Raw genomic sequence first — 26603 nt, forward strand, 5'->3', positions numbered from 1 at the left:
CCTATGTAATAATAATAATAAATTTTATTTATATAGCGCCAACATATTCCGCAGTGCTGTACAATTTGTAGGGTTCAAATACAGACAGAAAGATGCATTACAAAGAAAGTCATTTCACACAATGGGACTGAGGGCCCTGCTCGCAAGAGCTTACAATCTATGAATACCTATGTGAGCTAATGCTCCATGCCTTGCCACACCCAGAGTGATAAAATACTAAACTGAGGTTCTGCAGCTACTAGATCCTATAAGCGTGGCACTTCACCATTTCCTATATGAATTACTGTTGTCCATTGGATGTCGCTGTGCTCACATTGCCCAAGAACTAATCTGGCTCGGTAATAGCATTCTGCATTACCCAAGTGTGTCGCTAGATGTCACTGTGCGACGTGAATGCGCCGCTTCGAAGTGAGAAAAAAAAATAGACTTGTAACTTGCAATCCCACATTTATCCATTGGAGGTCACTAATGAGACAACACCTTGTAGATGACACACAGACAGCTACGGAAGCCGAGAAAAGTCAGTTTAGAGAAGAGGGCGAGCCGGGTGGGACACGGAGAGAACGACTTGTGCAACCACAGGGGTAAGGCAAGGAATAAAATCCCGGGGGGATGATTGAGGTATGGGATTACACGTGCAGAGAGGATAGATTACTGAGGTCAGGCAGCTCTACATAGATGTCTGCAGGACAAGTCACCATATAAACACACCTCCACAGCTGGAGCTTGTACCGATCACTGGGCTCTATAGCTAAAAATACATGACATAGCTCATGCATATAGGTACTCGTGCACACAGGCAAATATAGCCGTCAGAACAGTATATATATATATATTTATATATACTGTATATACATACATACATGTGTTTTGTGTATATATATATATATACCCATTGCAAAATATTTGGATATATATATCCTATACATTTGCATTTGGGCATTTTGCATAGTCACCTAACCATTGTATTGGTAGAATTGATTATTCCAGGCCAGAATGGGTTAACCATAGTGGCATTCACTTTTTAGGAAGAAGGTGCACCCCTGGTCAGATGCTATGCAGTTTCATAACCGTTCCTAAATTCTAACTTTCTCTGTTCACCTCTTGCAGGACTGGATACAGACCTATGAGACACGGGAGGGATTATGCCTTTAAATGTATCAGGAAAAATCTAGAGAAGATCAGAATGACATCAGCTTCTGGATCCTCCGGCGAGACAAGGGCGGATAAAGGAAAGTGGACAGAGCAGGCAGCAGTCATCGCCCCACACTGCGGGATGGGCTCAGGATGGCTCTTGTGAACTGCTGATACTGGTATATTCCTGGGAAATAATTGGAATTTCCGTAACTATTTGGACTTGCTTTTCCCTTTTTACACGGATGGACTGTGCTGCAGTCTCTGGATCATAATATTCATTACAGGGCGGATTATTATTATATCGTATGCTTGGTTTACAGTCACTGAAGATCAGTCAACAGCAGAAATATTGAGACTCTTTTTATGAACTCTCTCATCTTGTATTCGGCACTCATTTCATCACCCTGTGGCCTCCAGAGTCCAGTTTATGGCTTTCATGATGATGAAAAAGAAGAAATTCAAGTTCCGGGTAGACTTTGAGTTGGATGAACTTTCGTCAGTTCCTTTTGTAAATGGGATATTGTTCTGTAAGATCCGCTTGTTGGATGGTGGCAGCTTCAGTGTAGAGTCCACCAGGTAAGACCTAGCATATGGATTAGTGGGGAGAAGAACCAGCATGTATGGTAGTAGAATATCTGGTGTCCATCCTGTGGAAATTCTGCAGCATATCTGCCTAAAAAGTGAAGCAGCTAAACCTGCCCCAATTCACACATTTTTTTATGTGTGAAATTGCTACAGATGTCACCCTATGTATTGCAATGGGTAAAGTCCAAACAACACACATTGACATGCTATGAATTTAAAGGGAGTCTGTCACCAGAACCCATCATATCAACCCAGCCCTGCAGATAGATAGGTTAGGACCACCTGAGCCCAAAGTATCAACCTAGCCCTGCAGATAGATAGGTTAGAGCCACCTGAATCAAATAATATTTTTCCAAGATATTATCATTTTGTCAATATGCAAATAAAGTCTTTGGAGCAACAAGGCCGTTGCCAATGCTTCAAAGAGGTAAGTAGCAAGCACGGATCGTGCACCTTGGGAAGCAGGTCGGGAGCTAAGTGGTGAGCTTTCTCTTACTTCACATTTTTTGCAATTTTGTAAGTAGCAAGACCCTCATTGTTCCAAAGATCTCAAAAACCAGTGATTCCACAAGAGGAAAATACCATTTGATATGCTATTGTTCTGGGGATTTCCTTTAATATATGGATCTCAGGTTAATATTTGCTGCAGGTTTGTTTTTGGGTTTTTTTGCAGCGTGTAGATGACATTTATTGAAATCTCATCCACTTTTACGTTGCTCCTCTAACACCTGCAATTCTGCATCAGAAAATCCAGAGTGTATACATCACCTGTGGACACGGCCTTATGGTGTCTATGATCTTCTTACTGGTGGAATGACTATCCTGTAGTTGTCTGTATATCGGATGATTCCTGCATGGTTGGTTCTATGGTTCGTTATTGAGTATTTTTGGAGCGGACCTCTAGGGGTTAACAAGTTACTATGTTGTTCAGGAAACCCCTTTTTTCTTTTTTGGGTGAGACAGAAGATGTGTGACTTTAACATGCACTTGCTTTAAACATTATTGCCCATTAAGACTAAGGCCCTACGGGACATCCCGCACCAATAAAGCGCTGCGGAAAAAAACGCGGCAGCAACACATCGCGGTTCTTCTCGCAGCGCTTTAAACAGAAAGTTTGCTGAGTTTTCCTCCGCAGACTTTGTTACAATTATACCTATGGGGAAACCACCGGCGTTTCTGTAGGTATAATTGACATGCTGTGATTTCCAAAACCACGCCGGTTTTGGAAATCCTGGTGTGTCTGCACGACGGTTCTTACCGCAAAGTGGGCGTGAGATTTGCAAGAATCCCATCCACTTTGCCTGTACTGGAAATGCCGCAATTTTGTTCATGGCGTTTCCACCGCGGGCATGTCCGTCCCATGGGGCCCTGGCCTAATCCATGTTCAGGTTTCTGTTGCAGTTTTTGAAGCCAAAACCAGTATTGGAAAGAAAGAAGAGAAATACCATATGTCCATCATACTTTCTCTTCCGTTAGGATCCACACCTAGTTTTGGCTTCAGAAACTGCATAAAAACCAAATACATGTGGAAATTCATCGTAAGGCTGAGGTCACAAGGGGTGAATGCACTGTTGAATTTCTGAAAGCCGCAGAAATTGTCTGACCTCTCTAACTGTGTTGCTGGCTTAATATCCTTAACACTGGTGACAGACTCCGTTTAAAGGGGAAAGTAGGGAACCTAAATTTATATATGATGTTTATGGCAGTGAGTCGTGTATTAAGATCATTTTTTAGAATTTCCTTGTCTTTACCTTCAAGGCAGACATGACAAGTCTCAGAAAAGTCGTGGCACCAAAAAAGTTTGACACTTGCTTTGTTAGAGCTACAGTTTGGCTGTAAGAAACCGCCAAATCGCAGACCTGCGACTTCCTTTGTGATCGTTTATTGCAAAATCACGTGCAACCTTTGACCTAAAATGCAACGGTTTGGGATTTTCTGCAACTATCCTGTTGCATTCACATAAGGTGCTATCGTATAGACAATCATTGGATTCCTTGTTATAAGTTCTTTATGTCACTATGTATCCCTAGTCTTCATGGTGGAGTAGTGGACGCTGGGGACTCTCTGCCTAACAACCCATTTATAACTTTGTTGTTAGTCCGTATATCCATAGACTCATTGACACGATGGATAACCCAGAGGAGAGGAAAACTAGAAAATAACTGGGCTTGACTGCTGCCGTTTTAACAAGTCCTTGACCTAAGCGTGATATAAAAAATAGAAATCCGGGTATAATGCTGGTACCTTAGATTAGTACACAAACGCCTTGCACGTTTCTATGGATTGTGGAGTTGCTACCATGTGAGTACTTTGGAGCATCTAACAGGCCCAAAGGATGTTTATATTTTAGGTTAAGGTCCCACATAGTGAAGTGCATTAAAAAAAAAAAAACATAGTGGAAATGCTTAACATTTTTGCTGCAGAGTTTTCCTCTGCCTTTAGTGTGTAGTGAGCCCAAAACGTGTGGCCCTCTGAATGGAGCATTGGAAGGTGTCCAGCCATCATCATCATCATCATCATCATTCATTTCTCATAGATTTACCTATCTCATCAGTGGCTCGGCCTGCCTTTCTTTCCGCCATGCTTTTAACTGCAGCTGTTACCCTTAACAAAACAATCCCAAGTCTCATTTTGTGGTTCTGCAAAGATTTCTGGAAAGGCAAAATCATGAATTATATGGAACTAAACTACCAAGGATGGTGAGAAGGGTGAGCTAGATGCCGCTAGCCTTAGTAAGGGGGGGACAAGAAGATCTAATTTAGGGTAACATTGCAATGGTGGTCTGGCATATAGGCTAAGAGTCACCCAATGTCCTTGTCCATGTGACTGGTAATGGATCAGCGCCATGTGATGCCTGTGACTGCTTCCTGTATTGTGACTGTACGGATACGAGAGCCCTGCGTGTATTTTTAGGGTGCTTAGTAAGCTTGGGTGTCCCAAGCCCAGCACTTGTAATCGAATTGATCTGTGGAAAAAGGAAGAAATCCACGCTCACATGTGACTCACTTGAGGAAGCGATGAGTCAGATTCTCAGGAAGCAATGTCCTACCTCGGCCATGTGGTGAGCATTTGTGTTTTGTTTCCATGGGCGACCATAGCGGCCAAAACCACATCTGCAAGCGACAAAGAAGTGACCTGCAGGTTTCATCAGTCTAGAATCATTCGGGTCATGAATAAAATACATTTATTGTACGTGTCAGCAGGAAGCTTCAGAAAAGTTCTACTATACTTGTCACTTCCCAACTTGGCCATTGAGAGAAACCTACTTGGGCCTAGAGCTTCACATTGCTTGAGATTGGAAAAAAAGAGTCTGTTTATGCCTAGAAACAGCGCCATGCTTTTTGTATGGCATGGCCTGGTATTGCAGCTCAGTGTCATTCAATGAGGCAGATTTATCATGCCTTGTATGCCAGTTTTCTGATGTACAAGGGATAATAAAGTCACAAAAAATTGCAACTTTTTTCTATTTTATGTTGCTCTCGACAATGTCCTGAAAGGGAACAGTCCATGGTGTAGAATGGGCGGGGGTCACAGGTCCTTGCAGATTTTTTTTACTTAATTTTCAGTCTGGCCCCAACAAAGGGAGTGACTGATATATGAGGAGGCAGTTCCTTATGAATCGGGCCCACCCTCCGCCAGCGCAGGAGATATGATAACTAGCACTGAAAACGCCTATCTTCATAAATCTCACCCAATGCGCGTAATTACTATATGTTTTATGTGTCAGTTTTTACTTCATGTTTTATTTTTTATTTTTTTAGAGAGGTTGTTCAAGCCAACAGTGTTCATTGGAAGAAACGATTTTCTTTCATGTGTAAGATGAGTGCGAGTGCGGCCTCTGGTATCCTGGATCCGTGCGTCTGCAGAGTGTCTGTACGTAAGGTAAGACTGCCGTCACTTATCTCCAGGAAGGAAGGTGTTAGACTCTGTTCACACTGGCAACATGACTGGTCGTGGATCATATTGACATATATGGTTCTGTCTTGGTGTTGTGCAATCTAATATATACTTGCTACATGCTATCCTACTTTCAAACGTGACGGCTACTGTGGCAGAATGTTCCGGCATCAGCGTCTACAAAGTCTTAAAGGGTTTGTCCTTGTCATGTTTTTATTATTTAATATTGCTGCGAGTGGGGCCAGAAACTTCACACAAAAGTGTTTAGCTCTCCACAAGCCTCTGTTTCCAGTGCCGGCAGTTCTGTTTGTCCGTATACAGGTCCCTCGGCCACCATCACCTGTGATATCCCATTTGTGAGAGGACTGCTGTACCAATTCCAGGCCTCAGCGGTGACCTCCTCACAAACAGCACATGACTGCTGTGTCGTGTCGTATGTGAAGAAGTGCCCTCTGAGGCCTGTGACGGTCAGTTGGCATGGGATGGATAAAATGGAGCTGCCGCTGCTGGAGATGTAGAGCTGGGGGCGGTGAATGGTGGTTTGTAGAGATGAGCAAACACTGTTCGGATCAGCCGATCCGAACAGCACGCTCCCATAGAAATGAATGGAAGCACCTGTGACGCCGGCCGGCCGCCAGCAAAATCAGCGTCACAGGTGCTTCCATTCATTTCTATGGGAGCGTGCTGTTCTGATCGGCTGATCCGAACAGTGTTCGCTCATCTCTAGTGGTTTGTTTATGGCCCCACTAGCAGCAGTATTAAATAATAAAAAGGACAACCCCTTTAAGGTGACCATACACTAGATGAGCATCGACTGGACTATCTGACCATCTTTTTGGAAGTTGTCGGCTGACTGCCATCTAAGTTATATGTCCCCCTTTGAGTGTCTGTTGCCTTATCTTAAAGTTTCTCATGTAAAAAGCTTAAATGACTGATGTTGAGCTCTTACCTGTTTTAGGAGCTGAAAGGCGGAAAAGCATACGCAAAGGTAAACTTTTAGTTATTACCATTAGTGCTTATGTAATTGTATGGGTAGAAAAGTATATATATATAATGATAGAGTGACGTCTGTCTATCTATGTATACCTATATATCTGTCAGTGCAGTAATGTAACTATGGTAGGGGCATAGGCTATGGTAATACCTGGGATCTGTAGCTCAATGTGGTCCAAAAAGTCCCTCTGCCCAGTGAGACATCCGATTGCATAATTCATCACTGACAGATGGGAAGGCATGAACAGGATTTGCCTTGGGCAAGTTTCAAGTTTCGTTCCTGTATAGAATGAAGATAGCCAGTGTCAAGAATTTTGCTGCTCACCCCTCATTTTGTGGCATGTCTCTCTATATTGGTGACTACTACTGATTATTGGTGGCTTCTGCATTTTAAACTAAGTATGTTCTTTGCATATGTTTCATACTGAAGTGTCATTTCTGGTTATTTCAGCTTGGCTTTGCAGACTTGAATCTTGCCGAATTTGCAGGATCTGGCAACACCATTCGGAGGTGCCTCTTAGAAGGATATGACACCAAAAACACGAGGCAAGATAACTCTATATTAAAGGTTAGTACATTTACTATATCATGTTTTGTGGTGGTCGCAATGAAAAGCTGGACGAACTTCAGGAGACGGCCATTGCACCCTGAAATTTGCTGGTAGCGTCTAACTTTTCTACGGAAATTCTTTCATCCCTGTAATGAGATATCTGTGAGATCTTTTACAATCCACAAAATTTGCTGATATGGATTGTTAGATTACAGATCAGCACAGATACAGTCATGTTTTTCAATTATATTATAGTATTATTCCTTCCATACGGTTTTTATAAGAGCCCCAGTTTAGCATTTTTAACTTTTTCCTTTTAAAGCAGCTCTGGCAGCCCCGTGTACCATCAGCATATTAAAGCTACAGGTCAGTAATAGTAGTATCCACCACTGCAAACAAAAAATAATCTGCCTGAAGAGTACAGGGGACATACAGTTTGTGAGTCTAGTGTCCCCACACCTCCAAAAACTCCAAAAACACAGCTGACAGAAAAGAGAAAGGAGTTGTTAGCGCTCTTAATACTGGAACCAACAACTGCCCCTCAAGTTGCTCTGCCTGTTCACTGGCACTTACCTGTATTACGGGCTGGTCTTACTATGATAATGTATTCGGCCGAGCCCCCATAGCACAGTTAATTAGAAGTAAACATTGGAGAGGAGGGAGGCGTTGTGGCGACTCGGGGGGGCTGAGTGCTGATTCTGATCAAGGAAACACATGGTTCATCCACAAAGGAACCCAAGGGAAGTAAGTATAGGAACCTTCCCTGGAAATTCCCTTTAAATTGATGGATAAAAGTTAGTGTCATACCATCCAGCACTTAAAGGGGTATTCCCGTGTACCTAATTTATTTTAAAATTTGTAGATAATTAAAAGTTAAACATTTTTGCAGAGTTTTAAAGATTTTCTCTAAATATCTTGTGGTCACAGTTTGTTGTCTTGATCGGTTGCCAGTGGATGCGACCATGAATGCAGGAACTTTCTAAGGTCAGAAAATCAGCCATGATTTCTTTATTGTGGCCGGGATATCTTCTGATACATGTAGTGTCCCTGCAGGATAACCCGGCTACAATAAGAAAATCATAGCTGGGTTCCTGACAAGTCCCAGACCATAGAAAGTTTCAGCATTAGTGGTTATAACTAGAGATGAGCGAACACTGTTCAGATCAGCCGTTCCGAACCGCACGCTCCAATAGAAATGAATGGAAGCACCTGGCACGTACACTTTGCCGGCGGCCGGTCGCCGTGCCAGGTGCTTCCATTCTTTTCTATGGGAGCGTGCTGTTCGGAACGGCTGATCCGAACAGTATTCGCTCATCTCTAGTCGTAGCCATTGGCAATCGATCAAGACAACAGACTGTCACTACTAAGATGGTTAGAGGAAATCTTTAAAACTTTGCAGAATTTTTAATTACTCATATTTGCAAAAATGTTTAACTTTTAATTATCTACAAATATAGATGTGATTATGTACATCGGAGTACCCCTTTAAGTTTTTATCACCTGTTCCCTCATAGGGGATGTGTGGTGTAAAACATTGATATCCATATGTCGTAATAGGGCATATAGACGTGGTTTGTCCGGATGAAACAAAATCTATTTTTTTTCTGGTTTATATGAGCTTTAGTTTGCTGAGTCTTTTATGAAAAGCTTTAACCAATCCCATTCATGGATCTTTAGTAGTATATGTGAGGTCATTCTGAAAAGCCGGTCAGCTTGGAGCTTGTAGTGGTAGATACTAAATTATATATTCTTAAAGGGCTGGGATGGGGGTGACACTTGTAATACCTACACTTAGTGCATGCATTGGAACAGGGTGATAACAGTATATATACATATATATATATATATATATATATATATATATATATATATATATATATAATCTTACATTCTTTAGTGATCTGTGCAGAAACAGACCTGTAGCATTATGATGGCCGATGCCCTTCAGCAATCCTTTCGTCTTAGCTAATGAATACGATATTGGCAAAGCCTGACTTTCTATAAAAGCCTACGCTGAGCTGCCACTAGAAGCTATTCCATCATTACAAGGATGTAGTCCCAGTCTATCGGAGGAGATCATTGTGAATTATTAAATCTGCTTCTTCCTGGCTAATGCACTTACAGCTCTGGGATATAAACACTTTTGCAGTCGCTTCTCGTGTCTTGTTCCCATTACCAGTACAGAATACAAGCCCTGCCGGAGGGATTGGATCAAAATGTATTATTCCTAAAAGCTCTGGGCAGATATTGCCGTGGTTTTCCATTGTTTCATCAGCTTGTTTTCATTAGGTTTATGAGGAAAATAACAGGATGTGAGCCCAGGCTTTTTGTGATAATTGGAGCAAGTTTAGTTTAGCTTTTTTTTTTTTATAGGAGATTCCAGATTTGCAGATAATACTGTGATTTATAGAGAAAATTGAGCCTTAAGGGGCGTCTATAAGGTGAAATATCGGGGCCTATAACTTTTTTTCTGTTCATAGCTTTTGATTATAGAAGTTTATTGCAATATGGAAAATTGTGTTCCATGAGGGCGCTTTCATGCTGTCTTTTGCCCGGGGTTGCACTGGTGAACAATGCCAAACACCTCATCCTTGGCTTTGATAGTTAGCACAGCCTTTGGCAACATCACAGTAAACTCCATTGCGCTCCACAGCAAATGCTGTGTATACTCTGTGAACAAAATGTGCATGCGCAAAGTTTTACTGGAGCTTACAGTCCGGTTAGTGATCCTATGTAAATATATAAGGGAATTAATAGTTCACATTTTAAAGGGGTTGTCCCATCTCAAGGATCCTATCTATACTGCTAGCTTATGTGAATTTAAAACTTTTCCTAAATACATTGCTTAACCAAAACTGCTTTGTTTGACTACTATCTGAGTTTCTCCATTTCATTGTTTACACTGTGTTTCCATAACCACAAACCTGGGGATGGTCTTATCTCTCTGCCCGGGACAAGTGACGTAATTCACTGCTCTCAGGAGGGAGGGGAGCTGATTGTTTGGAGCAGCTTGTATTTCTGAGCACTTTATCTCTCTGCCCAGGACAAGTGACATAGCTCCCTGCTCTCAGGAAGGAAGGGGGAGCTGAGTGCTTGGAGCTTGTATTTCTGAGCTGTTTATCTCTGCCTCTTCCAGTTATCAGTCGGCTAATTGAATTTTGTTGATAAGGGCTGAGACAGGGAGTCCATTAAACACAGACCTAAAAGTGGGTATATTTCAAGCTGACTTGCAGTCCTGTAGCATGTAAGTTTGGGATTCTCATCACTTAAAATCCAGCTCTGCTACATCAGCTTCATATTGTGCATCTTCCATTGATAGTATGCTAATTTATTTACAACCATCCCTCATTACTGACTGGAAACATGTACTGCTATGAAGAAAGATAGCAGAGCTGGCTTTGTTTGTGAGACAGCAAGTGAAACCCCGCCCACTAGTTCACTGAGAAAACCAGGAAGTGAGCAGAGCGACAGCCTGCAAGGTGGTGAACAGGCGAGCTGGGAATATCCCTTTAAATCATAAACCCGTTCATTTTATAGCTTGTTTTAAATAGAAGATCCTCAGTCACAACACTGTAGTGATGCCCTGCGTACCTGCCCCTTCATACGAACATATTTACTATAGAGATACTTAGTCCTGTACATAGGAGCTGTAGGCACAAAAGCATTTGGAAATGTTAGACTATTTGCAATTACTTCATTTTTCATTTGATGGTAGATGCATTAAAACAAAAAAATTAGGTTGCAAATGTGGATACTTCTTTTAAATGTCATGTTAGGACATTTTGAGTTCTAGGGGGTCTCCTGCTCAGTATCCCCCTCTATTAGCCAGAATGCAGAGATGCTATGTCTTGATTATCTTAATTGTGACATGTGACGATGATCATCTGCGACTAGGGAAGTATGGCAAAAGTCATTTATCTCTTTATGTCTACTACAATCAAATCAGAGAGACAAAAACTTATTTGATTTTATAAGGAAGTACATAAATCTGACTGGAGACACAATAGACCAGACATGCTACTTGGCAGGGATTCTTACACAGATGATGCCCAGTGCATGATTGTATGCAAAGATGGAATTTGCCATTTTCCTAATAGTGAGGTTTGCTTACATACACTTACTCGTACATGTATTTGTCTGTAGGTTGGAATCAGCATGCAGCTCATGTCCGGAGACCCCTGCTTTAAAACGTGAGTTGCGTATGTAAAAAGCGTAATGCATTATATTGTGATGAATCAATAAAATTGTGATGAAAAGGGGCAGCTTGACAGTAAATTGATTATGGGTTGTCTTTTTTTTCTGTGGCCCGCAACAATCACCTGTGATATGATGAAGAGTATGGTATGTTCTATTCTCCTACAATGCCGTAGGAGAAAATGAAACATTAAAAGGGGTATTTTCTGTTGCAGACATATATATATATATATATATATATATATATATATATATATATATATATATAATGCCATCAATATCTGATAGATGCTGCTCCCCTCTCTGGGGCCCGCACCTACATTCAGAACCCGGGTCCCACAAATCCCTGAAATCTGACTTGATGTTATGGCCATTGGTGCATCCATTTACATCTGTTGGAGTTCTAAGCTCAACTTTCTTTTTGTGAACTGCCATAAGAAGTGTAATCCTATAATGATTTTAGTGGAGAGCCACCCACCTCTGCTGCCATAGCACCAGTCAGTACATGGGACCTGTAATAGGATTTGTTGGGTTCTCCATAGCAAAAGATACATTTTGTACTTATGAATAATCCTCTTTTCCCTCCTGGACTACCATCACTTTATTTTTTAGATTGTTTATTGAAAGTGATTGGAATATATTTTCCCCCTCTGATATAGGAATAGGTTTGCAATTCGTAATCACTAATATAGAGATTACTTTAGATAGGAAACCATTACAGGGGCTCTATCATTGGGAAAAGTCATTTTTAGAAAGGCTATTCCACACCTACCTTTTGTATGTAAATTGCCCCAGTAGATTTTGAATAAGTCCGTTTTTATTCATATGCTAATGAGCTTGCACCGTGCAGCGGAAGGGTCTGTGTGCACTGTCTGCTCTATGTGTATACACATAGAGCAGACAGTGCACACAGATACTTCCGGTGCACGGTGGCAGCTGATTAGCATATGAATAAAAACGGACTTATTCAAAATCTACTGGGGCAATTTACATACTAAAGGTAGGTGTGGAATAGCCTATCTAAAAATGACTTTAATACATATTTACCATCCCCTATTTTTTTTCTCCAGGGCACCTTCCACCGCCACCTCAATTGCAACCCCTGGAGATTCTGACTCTTTGCACGAAGATAGGAAAGGACGAGAGACTATGAAACTGCACTTAGGAGTTGCCGGTATGTACATTTGTTTTCCTAATATACATTCATTAATATTCTCACAGGTTGCACAACTGTCATGTACATAGTATATTCTCAATTTTAATGTAACATATCTCTCTCTAATTTTGAGACCTTTCATCAAAGAGTGCCTCCGTCCCCGACGAACTTGGAGCTTGTGGACATTCCAGGACGTCAAGTTATGCCAGTCAGCAATCCAAAGCATCAGGTACAACCACTATATATTCATAAGGAAAAGAGACAATAGAGGGTTTGTCTTCACATTTAAGGTTTAATCTTGCTCAACCTGTTGGTTCTGTGGTGGAGTCTTCTACTTCTTATTATTATACAGTCAGGTAGATGTGATACGAATGACATCTAACATTACAATATGCCAGATTATTTTACTTTTTGGGGATGAGCCACTGCCAGAAGTGTTTGACAGTAGTTTACTCCACTCTCCCTACTGAGTTGACTGGTGTATACATGTCTATGAGGATGCCAGGAGGAATACTGGACGAGAAGACTACAGTCCTCTATATGATGACTATATGGCCAGTCTAAAGTTCCTGGACCCCTATGCAAAAGCTAAACCTGGTTAAGAAGCTGTGTAATGCTCCAGGGACGTCACATGAATCTTTACATAACATTGTAATCCAGAAGAAGTCTGACAGCATTCCAGGAGTTTAAGATTGCCAATATATCTATGTATCAGCCTTCGCTTTTTGATATGGTGTAATGTTTCAGGGCAGAAGCCTTTCATCAGATGTAAGAGCTGTTGTATAATGGAAGGAAAGAGGGAGCAGGGATCCTTGGAGATTAGTTTTTCTTTCAGCAACCTCTCTAAGCTATAACACACTGTTTAGGTTCTTATTTTTTTGGCTCTGGGAATCTTAAGAATGCTATATAGAAGGCTTAGGGGGTGGCACCATATTGCAAACAGGCTTTGAATGGAGTCTATCTTGTTACCCAGGCGTACCACCACGAACTGAGCACATTACAGAAGCAAACAACCTTTGTTATGTATGTCACACTTTTGAAGAAAAAACTAATTTGAAGTGTTATGCAAATGAGACAGTTTGTAGACTGGAGGCGGACCTTCGGCTTCCTTGCCTCTCAGACCCCTGCCATCTTCTGCCTGCACCCCCCTGTGCAGTACTGGCTGATCCTCCCACTGTTATAACATCATCTATCCTACTTGAGCAGCAAAATCAATAATTCCAGGGCTAAAGGCCTTGCCCCAGTGTCTAACTAGTTCATCTGCATAAGACTTCATTGTAGTTTTTTTTTTTCCTCCAAATCCACAAAAGACATACATAACAGAGACATGGTGTTACCACTGTAACGTGCCCCGTAAAGCAGTGGAAACTGTTGATTATTCTTGGAGGAGGCGAAAAAAGCAATTTCGCAACATTCCAACCCCATGACCCATTCTTGACCAGATCTTGCTGACTATCTCTTATCCTACAGAAATTTGATTTGTGACATAAAGAGTAAACTGTATCAAAGGTTATTGCCGCACATTTCTTAAGCAATAAAATTCGGCATTCGGATGACTCACTGCCTAACATTGCTGTTACTCAAATAAATATTTCCTTAGGTTGCTAATGACCAGTAATCCTATATCTATATTCCATAGACAGACCTGAGCAGAGAGCCAAAGACTCCAACCTAGAAGGTTTGCCTTTTTAGTGTATTACGGTATTTGTGCTTCCAAAATGTCAGTGCTCCAAGGCATTGCTCTGGTGCCATACTTGCTTGAGGACCGGTGCCTTTGTTCTGTAATGTGCTTTAACACAATTGCCTGAAGCTTATACTTATTACAGATGATATATAACACGTTTAGACAGTTCAAGGCTGATGGCGACTGACAACTACCATTGTGCCCTATTGCCTGTAGCTTTTTTAAAATGCCCATGAAAGGACCAATCTGTTTGCAATATTTTTCTGCCGAGGTCTTAAATCCGTCTGTATATTAATACTTTACAAGCTGGTTCTAATATCTGCAAATATGCTGGACTTTGTGACGGTTCTGCAACGTAACCTTACAGGAGAATGCCAGTTGTTTATAGGTTTTTCAGGTTTTACAGACCTCATACCACAGACGTGTACCCTGAGGCCAACCCAAATTACACTGGTTTTACCTGAAACCTGAACTTTAGTCTATATGAATCACACTTCATATCTCTCCCCGCCTGCAGAGCTGGTTTTGTTTAGGGGTGTTATACAGGACAGCATTACAGGGATGTAGTGTGGGTACAAAATATGATTTACATTTCAAAGTCAGTAGGGTGCACTAAAGCCCAGTATACTGTATTCTTTGCTCTATTAAAGTGTAACTTTAACAGTTTTATTTCACTATTGTGTAGGGGAGGGTTTGGTGAGCTTTTTTGTAATATAATTTATTAACCTATTTTACTTCCTTATACTAAACAAGTTCTCCCTAGCAATACTGTAACTGCGTGTTACCAGAGAGCGTCCATCCCATACACACTGCTGAGGGATATTTATTATTCCCTCTGGTGTAGATATGAATTGTTGAGGCGCTTTTTTGACACACAGGAGTTTGTGTACCAAAAATGCACAACTTCCCACTTTCTGTGCCCCATCCACCATATTTTATGAAAATTAGTGGGACAGAGATCAAGGTGGACAAGGACATCAGCCTGCCTATCCGACCTATAAGACACACTTTTTAGCTAGGAAAGCCCTATAAGACACATTTTAGCTAGGAAAGCCCTTGCTAAAATGTCCCTATATCTCATACTCAGAAGTCAGGTCAGGTCCAGTAGTGCCAACGTCCCCATCCCTGACCTCTTGTTCAACTATTGGGTGAGCGATGATGAAATGAGCTTGGCAAAATACTCCTCTCCGGACCACTGTCCCCTTAGCCCTAATACTTTATAATAGTGGCAGCAGGATCTGTAGTCTATTGTATTCCACGAATGCACCTGAATTATGGAGAGACCGGAGCTCCTTAATAATTCAGGCACAGTTAGTGCCAGCAGGAAATATATTAAAACTGACATACAGAGTGCAAGTCTTAAAGGGGTTATCCGCTTTCATACCAACATTGAATAACAAATGTGATTGTTTGTGTAATAAAAAGTTGTACAATTTTCCAATATACTTTCTGTATCCATGTTTCATGGTTTTCTAGATCTGTTTGTCATTCATTGTGCTTACTCCCAGTGGATAAAGATCAGTCCATGGTCATGTGATGGATACACAGGTACATAGCATCATAATCCGACCTCTGCCTGTCTGATGTCTGATTATGGTGCTGTGACTGTGTGTACATCACATGACCATGGAGCGCCCATCACATGACCATGGAGCGCCCATCACATGACCATGGAGCGCCCATCACATGACCATGGAGCGCCCATCACATGACCATGGAGCGCCCATCACATGACCATGGAGCGATCTTTATCCACTGGGAGTAAGTGGAATGAATGAAAACAAGCAGAGATCTATAAAACTAAGGACTTGATACAGCAATATCGCAAGTTAACAATGTGAGCTTTATAGGAGGTAGTCCATTTGTTTTGTTTTGTTTTTTTATGTAGATTGTGAGCCCCATATAGAGATCATAATGTACTTTTTTCCCCCTATTAGTATGTCCTTGTAGAATGGGAGGAAATCCACACAAACACAGGGAGAACATACAAACTCCTTTTTGTTCCTGGTGGGATTCGAACCCAGGACTTCAGAGCTGCAAGGCTGCAGTACTAACCACTGAGCCACCGTGTTGCCCCAGGAGAAGTCCATTTGTGTCAGCTATTTGATGTAACCCCATCTCCTTTGACAACTGCTAAATCTGTTCATACTGGCAACACAGAGTGGGGCATTTATTTATTTATTATTAACTAATTATTTATTAAAACTATCTTAGTTGCCCATAGCAACCAATCATTGCACAGCTTCCATTTTGTATTCTGCTTCTGCAAAATGTAACCTGAAGTGGATTATTCCTGTGATAGACCTGATATAAATCAATGGGGTACATGCCAACCTATGTTTTCTTTCTGGTCAAATGGTGCGTCTGACTTTAATATCAATGTCTACAAATCCTTGACTCCAGTGTGAAGCAAGTCAGACTTTTACTTTCTGCAAAGGGGTTGAAAACCAGCTCGCCCAGGCACCTTATCCCTAGTCTGACACTAAGCTCACCTGTTACTTTTTTCCCACCTGAGAACACCCCCCCCCCCCCCCTGCAGATGTAGATGGCCGCGCTCCAAAAGCGAATACTTGTTGTGTAGATACAGTCAGGAATGAGTACAATCCTGTCATCCTAAGTAGTGGGCCGGTTTCAGTGAATTTCAAGAATGTTTTTCAGTGTACACTTTATTTTTCCCAAGGTCTTTGTTTCATTGTAACAGTTCCTCTTTTCTTTTACTATTTGTATAGGGCGGAAAGCAAATATTTGCCTTTCACTTTGTACATGCCAGGAAGATAGTTTAATTCCTGTGTCAATGTCCTAAAAAACAGACACCAAGACGGGTAATAAACAGATAGGCTTTGCTTCAGGGCAGGTTTAGGCTTTGTTATAGGGGAGGGTAAGACCGCACCCTAGCCATTAAAGCTATAGACAAAATATCCCCTTCAGTCTGTGTTGACTTGCCAGCCGACCTGTGACTGTGACACACCCATCCTATATATTGAATGATCTGAAGGCTGTGCTGCTGATGTCTGTTGTTGTTTGCTGTTGTTGTTGTTGTTTGCTGTTGTTGTTGATTGCTGTTGTTGTTCTTCATGAGAAAATGGGATCACTGTATCATTGACTGTATAGGTGACCAATGAGGATTGCAGCATACCTCATCTCCTAACGGTTGTTTAGCTTTATATCTTGAATTAAACAGTATTGCCTGACTTTACCATGTGCACATGACCTTAAAAGAGATATTCAAGGCCAAAAAATAATAACCTATCCATAAGAGAGGTCACTAATTTGAGATCGGTGCAAGTATGACACCTGGCCCCCACACCGATCAGCAGTTCTTCATACAGTGTATGGAACCAAAAGCAGATGGCTCTGTACACTGCTCAGCGTTCATTCAAAAGAAGCAGGAGAAAAAGTAGGAAATGCCCTAATATGCAAAAGTTTTAACTATATGTTAGCCTACATTATATGGGTAAGGCTATATAAGGCTGGGTTAACAAGTTGCATTTTTAAATGCTTTAAAATGCATTGTAGAAAAATGCCTGTAAAAATGTACACTGTTTTTTTTTTTTTTTTTTGTTTTTTTTTTTGCCTTTTTAGCCAATATTACATTAAAAGTCAACAAACATACAACCTTTCTGAAAAATGCATGCAGTTATTGTAAGGTGTTTCCCCGTATGCAGTGGTTAGTAGTTGCAAAAGACTAGTGAAACGGCATCAGGGTAATGGGAGCCCACGGTTTACAAGAACTAGCCTGTCTGGTCCGATCCAACAAAAGAGCTGCTGTAGCACAAATTGCTGAAAAATATCCTAACAATGGGTCTGCAAACTTTCTGTCTAAAGTGCTGCAGGAAGAACCGTGATGCATTGCCGCCACGGGTTTTCCTGCAGCATTTTTTGCCAGGGGATGCCCTGTGGGGTCTCAGCCTTAAACCTTTTTTAGGTAAGTGAGATTATATATGGACTTTGCTATTACATCCAGTATCTGCGGCTGATGACAGCCATGGAGAACACTTTGCAGAATACCAGTGATTGAGTAAAGGACATGTCAGATAAAAGTTTGTCACATACTTGCAGTAAGAGCCCGGCAGATAACACTTATGCCATACTACTGCAGACCTGTAGCTGGTTGAATGTAAATTGAGGATTGTGAGCCAGTTAGACTTGTTTACCAGTGAATTGATCCCTGCTTTACATATGACTTTGACTACCTGGCCTGAAAAACAAATCTGCATCTTGGCGATCTCTTTACCGATTTATTTTGTACATCAGAAAAACCCAGTAGCTACTAGAATCTGTATGTTATATTTAGAAGAAAAAAAAAAACTATTCTTCATCGTAACCAATCACATTGCAGCTTTAAGTTTTACAGCAAAGGTTTGAAAATGTAAGAAGTGATCTGATTGGGTGTTTTTCTGTTGTACAGATATTGTAAGGTTTATCAACATTCTTACAATGGGTTCACATCTTTACTGGGTGTCTGTGCAGATCCAACAGAATTCTTCAGACGAAAAAGTTCTGCAAGGCGGACTTTTTCGGCCAGCGATTTCAGTTAAAAATAATGAGTATCCGACAGATCCATCAGGGAGGCCCCCAGAATCGTCCAGCCATGTAAGATACTAAAGGGCAGAAGAAGAATGGAGAAAGAAGTAGGTGGAGGCAGGAGAAGAAGAGGGGGGGGGGAGAGAATAAGAGAGAGGAAAAAAAAAGGGGTGGATGGGAACGACCAGAAGTGGAAGGATAGGGAGGGTAATCAAGGGGGTGCGAACACGGGGGCGAGCGAAAGGAGGTCCAACTAGGAGGTCTGTGTCTAGTGAACCGTACATCCGTTACCAGGGAAGGAATTCAACAAAACTGTGGGAGTAAAGACTTGTCCGCCCGTGGCAACCGCGAACAGAATACACTACACAGGTCTAGGAGATAGGTCCAGAGCCCAGGAGCGTCTGATATTCCCCAGAGCATTGAAATTCAAACCAATAGAACCAGGTCTTAGTGCAAAATGATCCATTTAACACCGTCCCAAAACGAGGACAATGCAGGGCAGGACCAGAAAACATGGAGCATATCCCCCTCTACCTGCCCACATCTCCAGCACCCCAGTTGTCAACTTATTCCTAAATATTCAGGAGGAATAACAGAGGAACAGGACAAAACAGAGTATTTAGAGATGCACTGGAATAATTTTTTTCATGGGGAATACAAGTATTTACTAAAACACACAGTCCCGAGACAGTCCTGGCAAAGTGTGGCTTGACTTGTGTAATTGTGTAAAAGTTGGAACATACAATTTGGATGATACACCTGACACTAGATGGCTGTAGTGGTGTTACTGCCTTTAATGCACTCCTATAATAATATAATAATGCACGTATATGGTATTGGGAGCCTATATGATAAGTGTATGGTAAAGGAACATTTGAGAATAACTTGTTAGAATAGAATAGCTCTGCTATAATAAGTGTACTGTATAATCATATGCAACTGGAATCATCCATGTAGAAAGTCATTTGTATTATTTATAATGCTATTTTGCATTTGTCCCAGTCTGCATGAATAGACATGAGCTGAAAGTGTCCAGTTAAGTAAACCATTTTGAGTGAATTTGTGAACTCCAGCAGAAGGTCTATAATTGTAACATGTATATCTGTTTGAGCTTTTCATTTTTGGAATTTTAACAGACCGTATATAATTTTATATACAATGTTCCCTTAATTCAGGATACAGCACAGGCCACTCACGGTCTTCCAGTTTGTCGGAGTTAAGCCATCGGAGGAACACATCGGTAGGTAGCGCCTCCACTGGTATTGGAAGCATTCCCGAACCAATGGAAGATGATGGCAACAAAGCTATGGCATTCAACCAGGATATTAAAGAAGAGGGGTCTTCATCAGAAAAGCTCAGCAGGTACAGCATGAGACATTATACAGAGACATCAATATCATGAGTACTGCAAACACTTCTGTGATCTGTTTTTTCCCCCCCATATTCTCTATTTTATATTTCAATATATTACAATAATATAGAATATTTTATTTTATATGATCTCCACCCCTTCCTTCTCCCATTGCTTTAAGGAAGTTTCCCACCCCTAATGCATACTTAATAGTGATGGTCTATTCATAGGTTAGGTCATTAGTATCTGATCTATGGGGGTCCAAAACCCAGACCTCGACAGATCAGCAATTCTGGATGTGTGCGTTTGCAGGAAACTACAAAATCGTGCAGGTAGCTGAAAGAGCTCTGCTCCTGTTCAAGTAATAGATGCGGAGTTGCCATTCCATGGTACTACTGCTATAGAGTGGATGGAGCTGCTGCTCTGCTCCTATTACTCTCTGTACACTACAGGGATAGCTGGTTTGTGTGGGTCCGGGTGTCAGATCCTTTGGAGAGGTCATTAATATTAAACAAGCATTGGGGTCTAAAAAACCTATTTAAGGCTATGGCCCTCACGTTGCGGACATGCACCATTTGTTTGGTGCTGATTTTGCTCTGTCCTGAGACAGAGCCAGGAATAGATTGAGCAGTAGATAGAAATATAAACGTTTCCTATGTATTTCCCATTCCTTTTATAGCCACTCCTGGTTTTGGCTTAAAAAAGACTGCAGCAAAATATACAAGCTGCGTTTTGCAGTATGGGGCCTCAGCCTAAATGCTTTATACTGGAATACCCTTTTATCACTTTAGATCAGTGGAGGTCAAACTGCTATGACTTCATCCATCAACAAAATAGGAGTATGTCAGTCCCCTATTCTGCCCTACGCCATGAATGTGGTTAGGATGAGTTGGAAAGCAATGACAGTCGAGTCTGATTCTTAACGCTCTGTCTAAAGTCTCTTGTACTGTTTGAAGCAGCTGAGTACTGTGCACATGTATGACCACGATATAGCCACAACATTGAAGTGGGGGACTGAGGTTCTTCCATTCTGGTGAATGGCCCAGATGTCTGGCCTCCACTGAATTGTTCTTTTATGTTTTATAGGGCTGTCTAATTTCATATTGTCATATGATAAATACAATATAAACCTCTGTGCTTATTATTACACTACCTTTCTTGCCTATAGGCTTCCAGTGAAACAGGACTCAGTTGAGTCACAATTAAAAAGAGTGGATGCCACCCGGGTGGATGCAGATGATGTTATAGAAACCATTCTCCAAAGCCAGGACTTTACCCTAGACTCAAGTGCAGAAGGTAAAAATCAGTAACTCCGACTGACGCTAGGTTCACACCTGCGTTCTTCTTTCCGTTCTGCATGCCAGAAGACGGAAAGCACAGACCGGGTCCGGCCGTGAGCGGCGGTGAGTGTTTTATGCTCTCCGCCGCGAAACCGGATTTTTTTATCCGGACACAGAGTACTGCAAGTCCGACTCTGTGTCTGGAATATAAAACCCGGTTTCGCGGCGGAGAGCATAAAACGCTCACCGCCGCTCACGGCCAGACATCTCTCTCACCCATTCAAATGAATGGGTGAGAAAGACTCCTGCAGGTTTCCGTCTCCTGCTCTGTTTTAGGCAGGAAACGGAAACCTGCATAACGGAGTTCACAACGCTGATGTGAACGAGCCCTAAGAGGGGGTTACACCTTTTTCTCTAAGTAATAGGAAATTCATTTAAATATGCAAGGAAAAATCTTCTCTCTGTCTTAGAAGATCCACCATTAAACTCCCCCCTAAGGATTCCAGTATTGCCAAGGCCTAACCTCTCAGCTGTTCAGTAGCTGAAAATTTAACATATTGGCAGGAAATGAAACCCTGCAGGACACATTTTTTAACCCTGGCATATCATACACCAGTCTTAATAAACAGCCCAATGGGTGCAGGGACGGAGAGATTTATGGCCTCTTCATAAATTTGTTGGAGGTCCCAGCACTGGAATGGAAATCTATACAAGGCATGAGGTCTATTAAATCAGCCAGGCCAAGGCGAATGTGGCAGACAAGGCGCGGATCGGAGCTTGAGGCCTTTTGCCAAAAAAGGGCCTTGTGCCAAACGTGTACCTCAAATTCCCCCTGTGTTTTCTGAAGAATTTTTATATATTTTTTTTAAACTGGGAGTATCCAGAAAATCCTGCAGATTAACAGAAGTATCAGATGATTTATTTCCGGTTTACTTTTATCAGTTCTGAGATTAGTGTCCCTTTAAAGAGGACCTTTCATGTCCTCCTACATATGCGGTTTTATATACCGCTAAAAAACCGACCGTGCGCTGAATTCAGAACATGGTCGGCTTTCCCATTCTGTGCCCAGCGGCTGGAGATACCGATGCCGTTAGTTTTGGCACCGCTCTCTGCCCACCATCAGAAGGGCTCTCCTTACAGTCCAGCTGTGCTGTGAGGAACGCCCCTCCTTGAATCCAGTGCACTGTCGGCTTTCTAGCGGTATATAAAACCGTGCGTGCAGGAGGGCATGAAAGGTCCTTTTTAAGGCAGATTTACGTGGGAAATGGAGAACTTTTGGCATTGGTTCTTTTTTTTGTTTTTAACCCTGAATCTGCTGCCACTTATCTGCTCCCTTAAATAATACAGCTATTTGAAGTATTAATATTGTTGTCTTTGTTTCTTTTAGAGGAAGGTCTAAGGCTGTTTGTAGGACCTGGAGGGAGCACTGCTCTTGGGAGTCATCACTTGCCAAACAGGTAAATGCTACATGACTACCTCACAGAAGACCTCCAGCCCCCACCCCTCCTTATGTGGACTCACGTGTCCCAGTATATGTATACTGATACTGTAAGAACATTTTTCTTATTGGTGGATTTAAAAAAAAACACAACTTTGGCCAAAGATTACAAATAGGGTTGAGCGATCGTGTTCGGAAAAAATCGGATTCCGATCGGCGATCAAGAAAATTTTGCGATCGGAATTCTGAACACGATCTTTTTAGGTGGGATCGGTAGTATTTCCCACCTGGCAGGGAGGGGGCAGCGAAGGGAGAAGAAGACTGCAGCTGGAGCGGCAGCGAGGCGAAGAGCAGCAGAGCAGCCATCTCTGGAGGTAAGTAGCTACGAGACATGTTAGTTTAGTCTCCCATTAGAATGAATGGAGGCAGCCGGCGCGCAGGGGGTTAAGGCTGTGTGTCGGCTGCTTCCATTCAGCGAGGCGAAGAACACCGGGCATCGGACCAGCCATCTCTGCAGGTAAGTGGACACCAGGGGGGGACTAAGTAGCCAGAGGATTAAAATAAATCCTCTGGCTACTTAGTGATTCACTACACAGCGTGGATTCTAACAATTGTTATATTCCATGCTGTATAGTGAATAGGATTGCTTTTAAAATCTGATCTCCGATTAATAAAAAAATCCCATTGACTTGCATTGGGATCGGAATTGGGATCGAGATCGGGTTCGAATGAAAAATGATCGGAAATCGGATTTTAAAATCGATCCTGAAAAGTCAGGATCGGCTCAACCCTAATTACAAAGTCACTGCATCATCACATCTATGAAAGTAAATGACATTGAAGAATTTTTTTGTGACCACATGAGTCAGTGTGATATCATACTTTTATTGAATGCAATGCAGGCAGGGTAACACTGCATTGTTTAAGACAACTTTAGTCTTGTATGGCTATAGTCTTAGCACTATTCTTAATACTGAAGATCCTCTTAAAATAGATCTTAAATTGCCCTTGTTCTGACGACCTCCTTTGCATTTCTTTTAGGGTTGGCGCAGGGGCATATGAACAGGTTGTCATCAAACGCTGAGAAGACAAGACTGGTCTTTGGGTGGAGTATTACTATCCAGCCTATATGGTTTAATACTTTGCAGACTTTTTATGGAAAAAAATAAACAGGTTTTTAGTTTTCCAAATGAAGATGCATGCTGTGCTGCCAGGGGTCAAGGATGGTTTTCCGATCATCCCTCTGTGAATATGAACATTCGTTGTTATCTTGGCAGGCTTCAATTCTACACAAGATCCTGTAGCATCTGAATCACCAGTGATCAGGTCAATCACATAAAAATCTCCCCTGAACATGGATTGCAATTGCACTTGGGTTGATGTGAACATATTTGACTGTGACTGACATCCTCTTTATATACTAGCTGCATTACTTCCAGACAATCGCTGCAGAAGTCACAAGTAGGCTTAGTCTATCTATAAGAGCTAGTATCAGTTCAGTGACATTGTATTCTATGGGGAATGATTTATGGTAGACATCAGACCAGCCAGGGTTATTGGTGTTAGATATTATATCCTAATAGCAGCTAATGGGTATAGAGCAGAATACAGTGCAATTCATAGGCTAAATCATCAGCTTAGCAGCAGGATATACAGTAATATAACCCATAAGATGCACAGATGGTCTCAGTAATATTAGGTACACATTGATATTCCTACAAACCCTGGGATACCTATGTGGCCTCTTCAGCAGAGGTGGTCCATTGATCTGTAGTCTTCAGTATGCACACAACAGCTTGGAAGTCAACAGATTGGACATGGAACTGAAGTATTTTTTTTGAGCAAAAATCTTACTTTAAAGGAGTTGTCCTAGGATAAGATATACATATCTGCTTCCTCCCAGAAAAAGTGCCATGTCTGTCCATTGGTGTTGCGGTTCAGCTGTATTGAAAGTCAATGGGGCTGAGCTGCTGTACCAAACACAGACCAGGTACAAGTATGGCGTTATTTCTTGAAGAAAGCAAATGTTTTTGTTACGGTAGGATAGTCCCCTTTACATAGGGTGGCCATTCATTTCTGTTACAGTTCTATTACTTACTAGTAGGTATTTCTGGCACCTATGCAGCAGTTCTAAGATTTTGTAAACCGCCCACCCGCAGTATAGCTGACCCCGTTTCATCAGCACAGAGTTCCCATCCATAACATGATGCTTGGTGGAAGAATATGTAACAATGCACATCATTCAGACTCCTCAGTACTGACTCTGTTCAGACAGTGATGTTTATGGCACCCTGTTATGGAGAGGAACTCTGTAGTGACAAAACGGGACCAGCAGAATGTGTGGCTTATGAAAAAGCTGCGGAGGTGTCAGAAGCACTGGCTAGTAAGTAACGTAACGCTATCATTAAAAGGCATTTAGATTAAAGTTGTTTTCAAGTGGCCAACCCCTCAAGGCACTTTTTGCAAGATTTGTGAGAAAACTGGAACTTACCAAAGAGTTAACTGTTTTTATTTTGGTCTTTTTCTTTTTTTTTTTATTTCCGAGTCATATGGACAAAAAGCTCTGTATGCTTCCATATGGATAAAGAGGTACAGTAGAAGCCCCATGCATCTCTCTGGGAGCTCTGAACAGCTCCATAGCATTGTCATGCTGTAATAAGGCTGCATGGCCTAAAATGAATGTTCTTTAAAGGGATTCTATCATTAAAATCAAATTTTTTTCTGGTTGACACGTGGGAATAGCCTTAGGAAAGGCTACTCTTCTACTACCTTTAGATGTCTTCTCCACGTCACCGTTCGGTAGGAATCCTGGTTTTCGTCAGTATGCTAATGAGTTCTCTCGCAGCACTGGGGGCGTCCCCAATGCTGTGAGAGAACTCTCCAGCGCCGCCTCCATCTTCTTCAGGAACAGTCTCTTCACGCGTCTTCTTCCGGCGCCGGGGGTAAAACTTCTAGGCCTCGGGCCGAGCCGACTGCGCCGACTTACACAGTAAGTAAGCAGCCATTTTATTGTGGCCTGTGGGCATGCACAGTCGGCTCTGCCTGAGGCCTACAAGTTTGACCCCCGGCGCCAGAAGCAGACGCGTGAAGAGGCCGTTCCTGAAGAAGATGGAGGCGGTGCTGGAGAGTTCTCTGGCAGCATTGAGGCCCGCCTCCAGTGCTGCGAGAGAACTCATTTGCATACCGACAAAAACCGGGATCGACAAAAAATTTTATTTTAATGGTAGAATCCCTTTAAGATGGGTGAGAAATTTCTCCTTATCCAGATTATTTTCACCTGCCACTTTGTATTAGATGAAGAGGAGATATCCTATATGCCATCTGCCTGAGAGAAGGGTTGATGTTACTGTACAGAATATTATTGCTTTTATTACGTCAGTGACTTATGTAAAATAAAAGGGGGAATGCCAGTGGTGATCTAAATTGTGTTAAGTCACAAAATAACTGCAATATTTGTTATATAAACACCTTTATATTAGTCAGGTTAGCACAGAACTATTACAGTAATGGAGTCATTCAGAGGGGAAAAAAATGACAAAAGGCTCAGAATAGGCTACAAAAAATTAAAAGAATTAGTATTCCCCTTTTGCTCCCCATGTCCTCAGCCTAGTCCTTTTCAACACACAGGAAATGACTGCATTGGAACAAGATCGGTAAGGGTAAGTTCACACAGGGTTTTTTGGTCAGGGTTTTGAGGCCAAAATCAATGGGAGCCGCTCAGGTCTTTTTTCCGGGAGCCGTTTCTTCCGGCTTCTGGAAAAAAGTAGAGAGATGCTGATTCTTCAGGCCGAGTCGCCTCACAATTCAGCCTGAA

At 41.8% G+C, this 26603-nt stretch overlaps 1 protein-coding gene across 3 annotated transcripts; it reads left to right on the forward strand.

The window, feature by feature from the left end:
• The first annotated feature begins 504 nt into the window (after positions 1-504).
• EEIG2 (EEIG family member 2) lies at positions 505-25899 on the forward strand. Of its 3 annotated transcripts, none has more exons than XM_075287419.1 (13): positions 505-584; positions 1111-1713; positions 5484-5604; positions 6578-6607; positions 7064-7180; positions 11306-11352; positions 12427-12530; positions 12646-12741; positions 14152-14190; positions 19896-20082; positions 21240-21367; positions 22739-22808; positions 23831-25899. In XM_075287419.1, the coding sequence occupies exons 2-13, from the start codon at positions 1565-1567 to the stop codon at positions 23871-23873; spliced, it is 1131 nt and encodes a 376-aa protein (XP_075143520.1). In that variant the 5' UTR covers positions 505-584; positions 1111-1564; the 3' UTR covers positions 23874-25899. The 3 variants fall into 3 exon arrangements, with proteins under 3 accessions (XP_075143520.1, XP_075143522.1, XP_075143521.1); XM_075287420.1 differs by having other exon boundaries at positions 521-621; XM_075287421.1 differs by lacking the exon at positions 14152-14190 and having other exon boundaries at positions 23831-25898.
• The last annotated feature ends 704 nt before the right edge of the window (positions 25900-26603 follow it).

This window comes from Leptodactylus fuscus, chromosome 9, assembly GCF_031893055.1.
Source record: "Leptodactylus fuscus isolate aLepFus1 chromosome 9, aLepFus1.hap2, whole genome shotgun sequence".
Taxonomy (NCBI): domain Eukaryota; kingdom Metazoa; phylum Chordata; class Amphibia; order Anura; family Leptodactylidae; genus Leptodactylus; species Leptodactylus fuscus.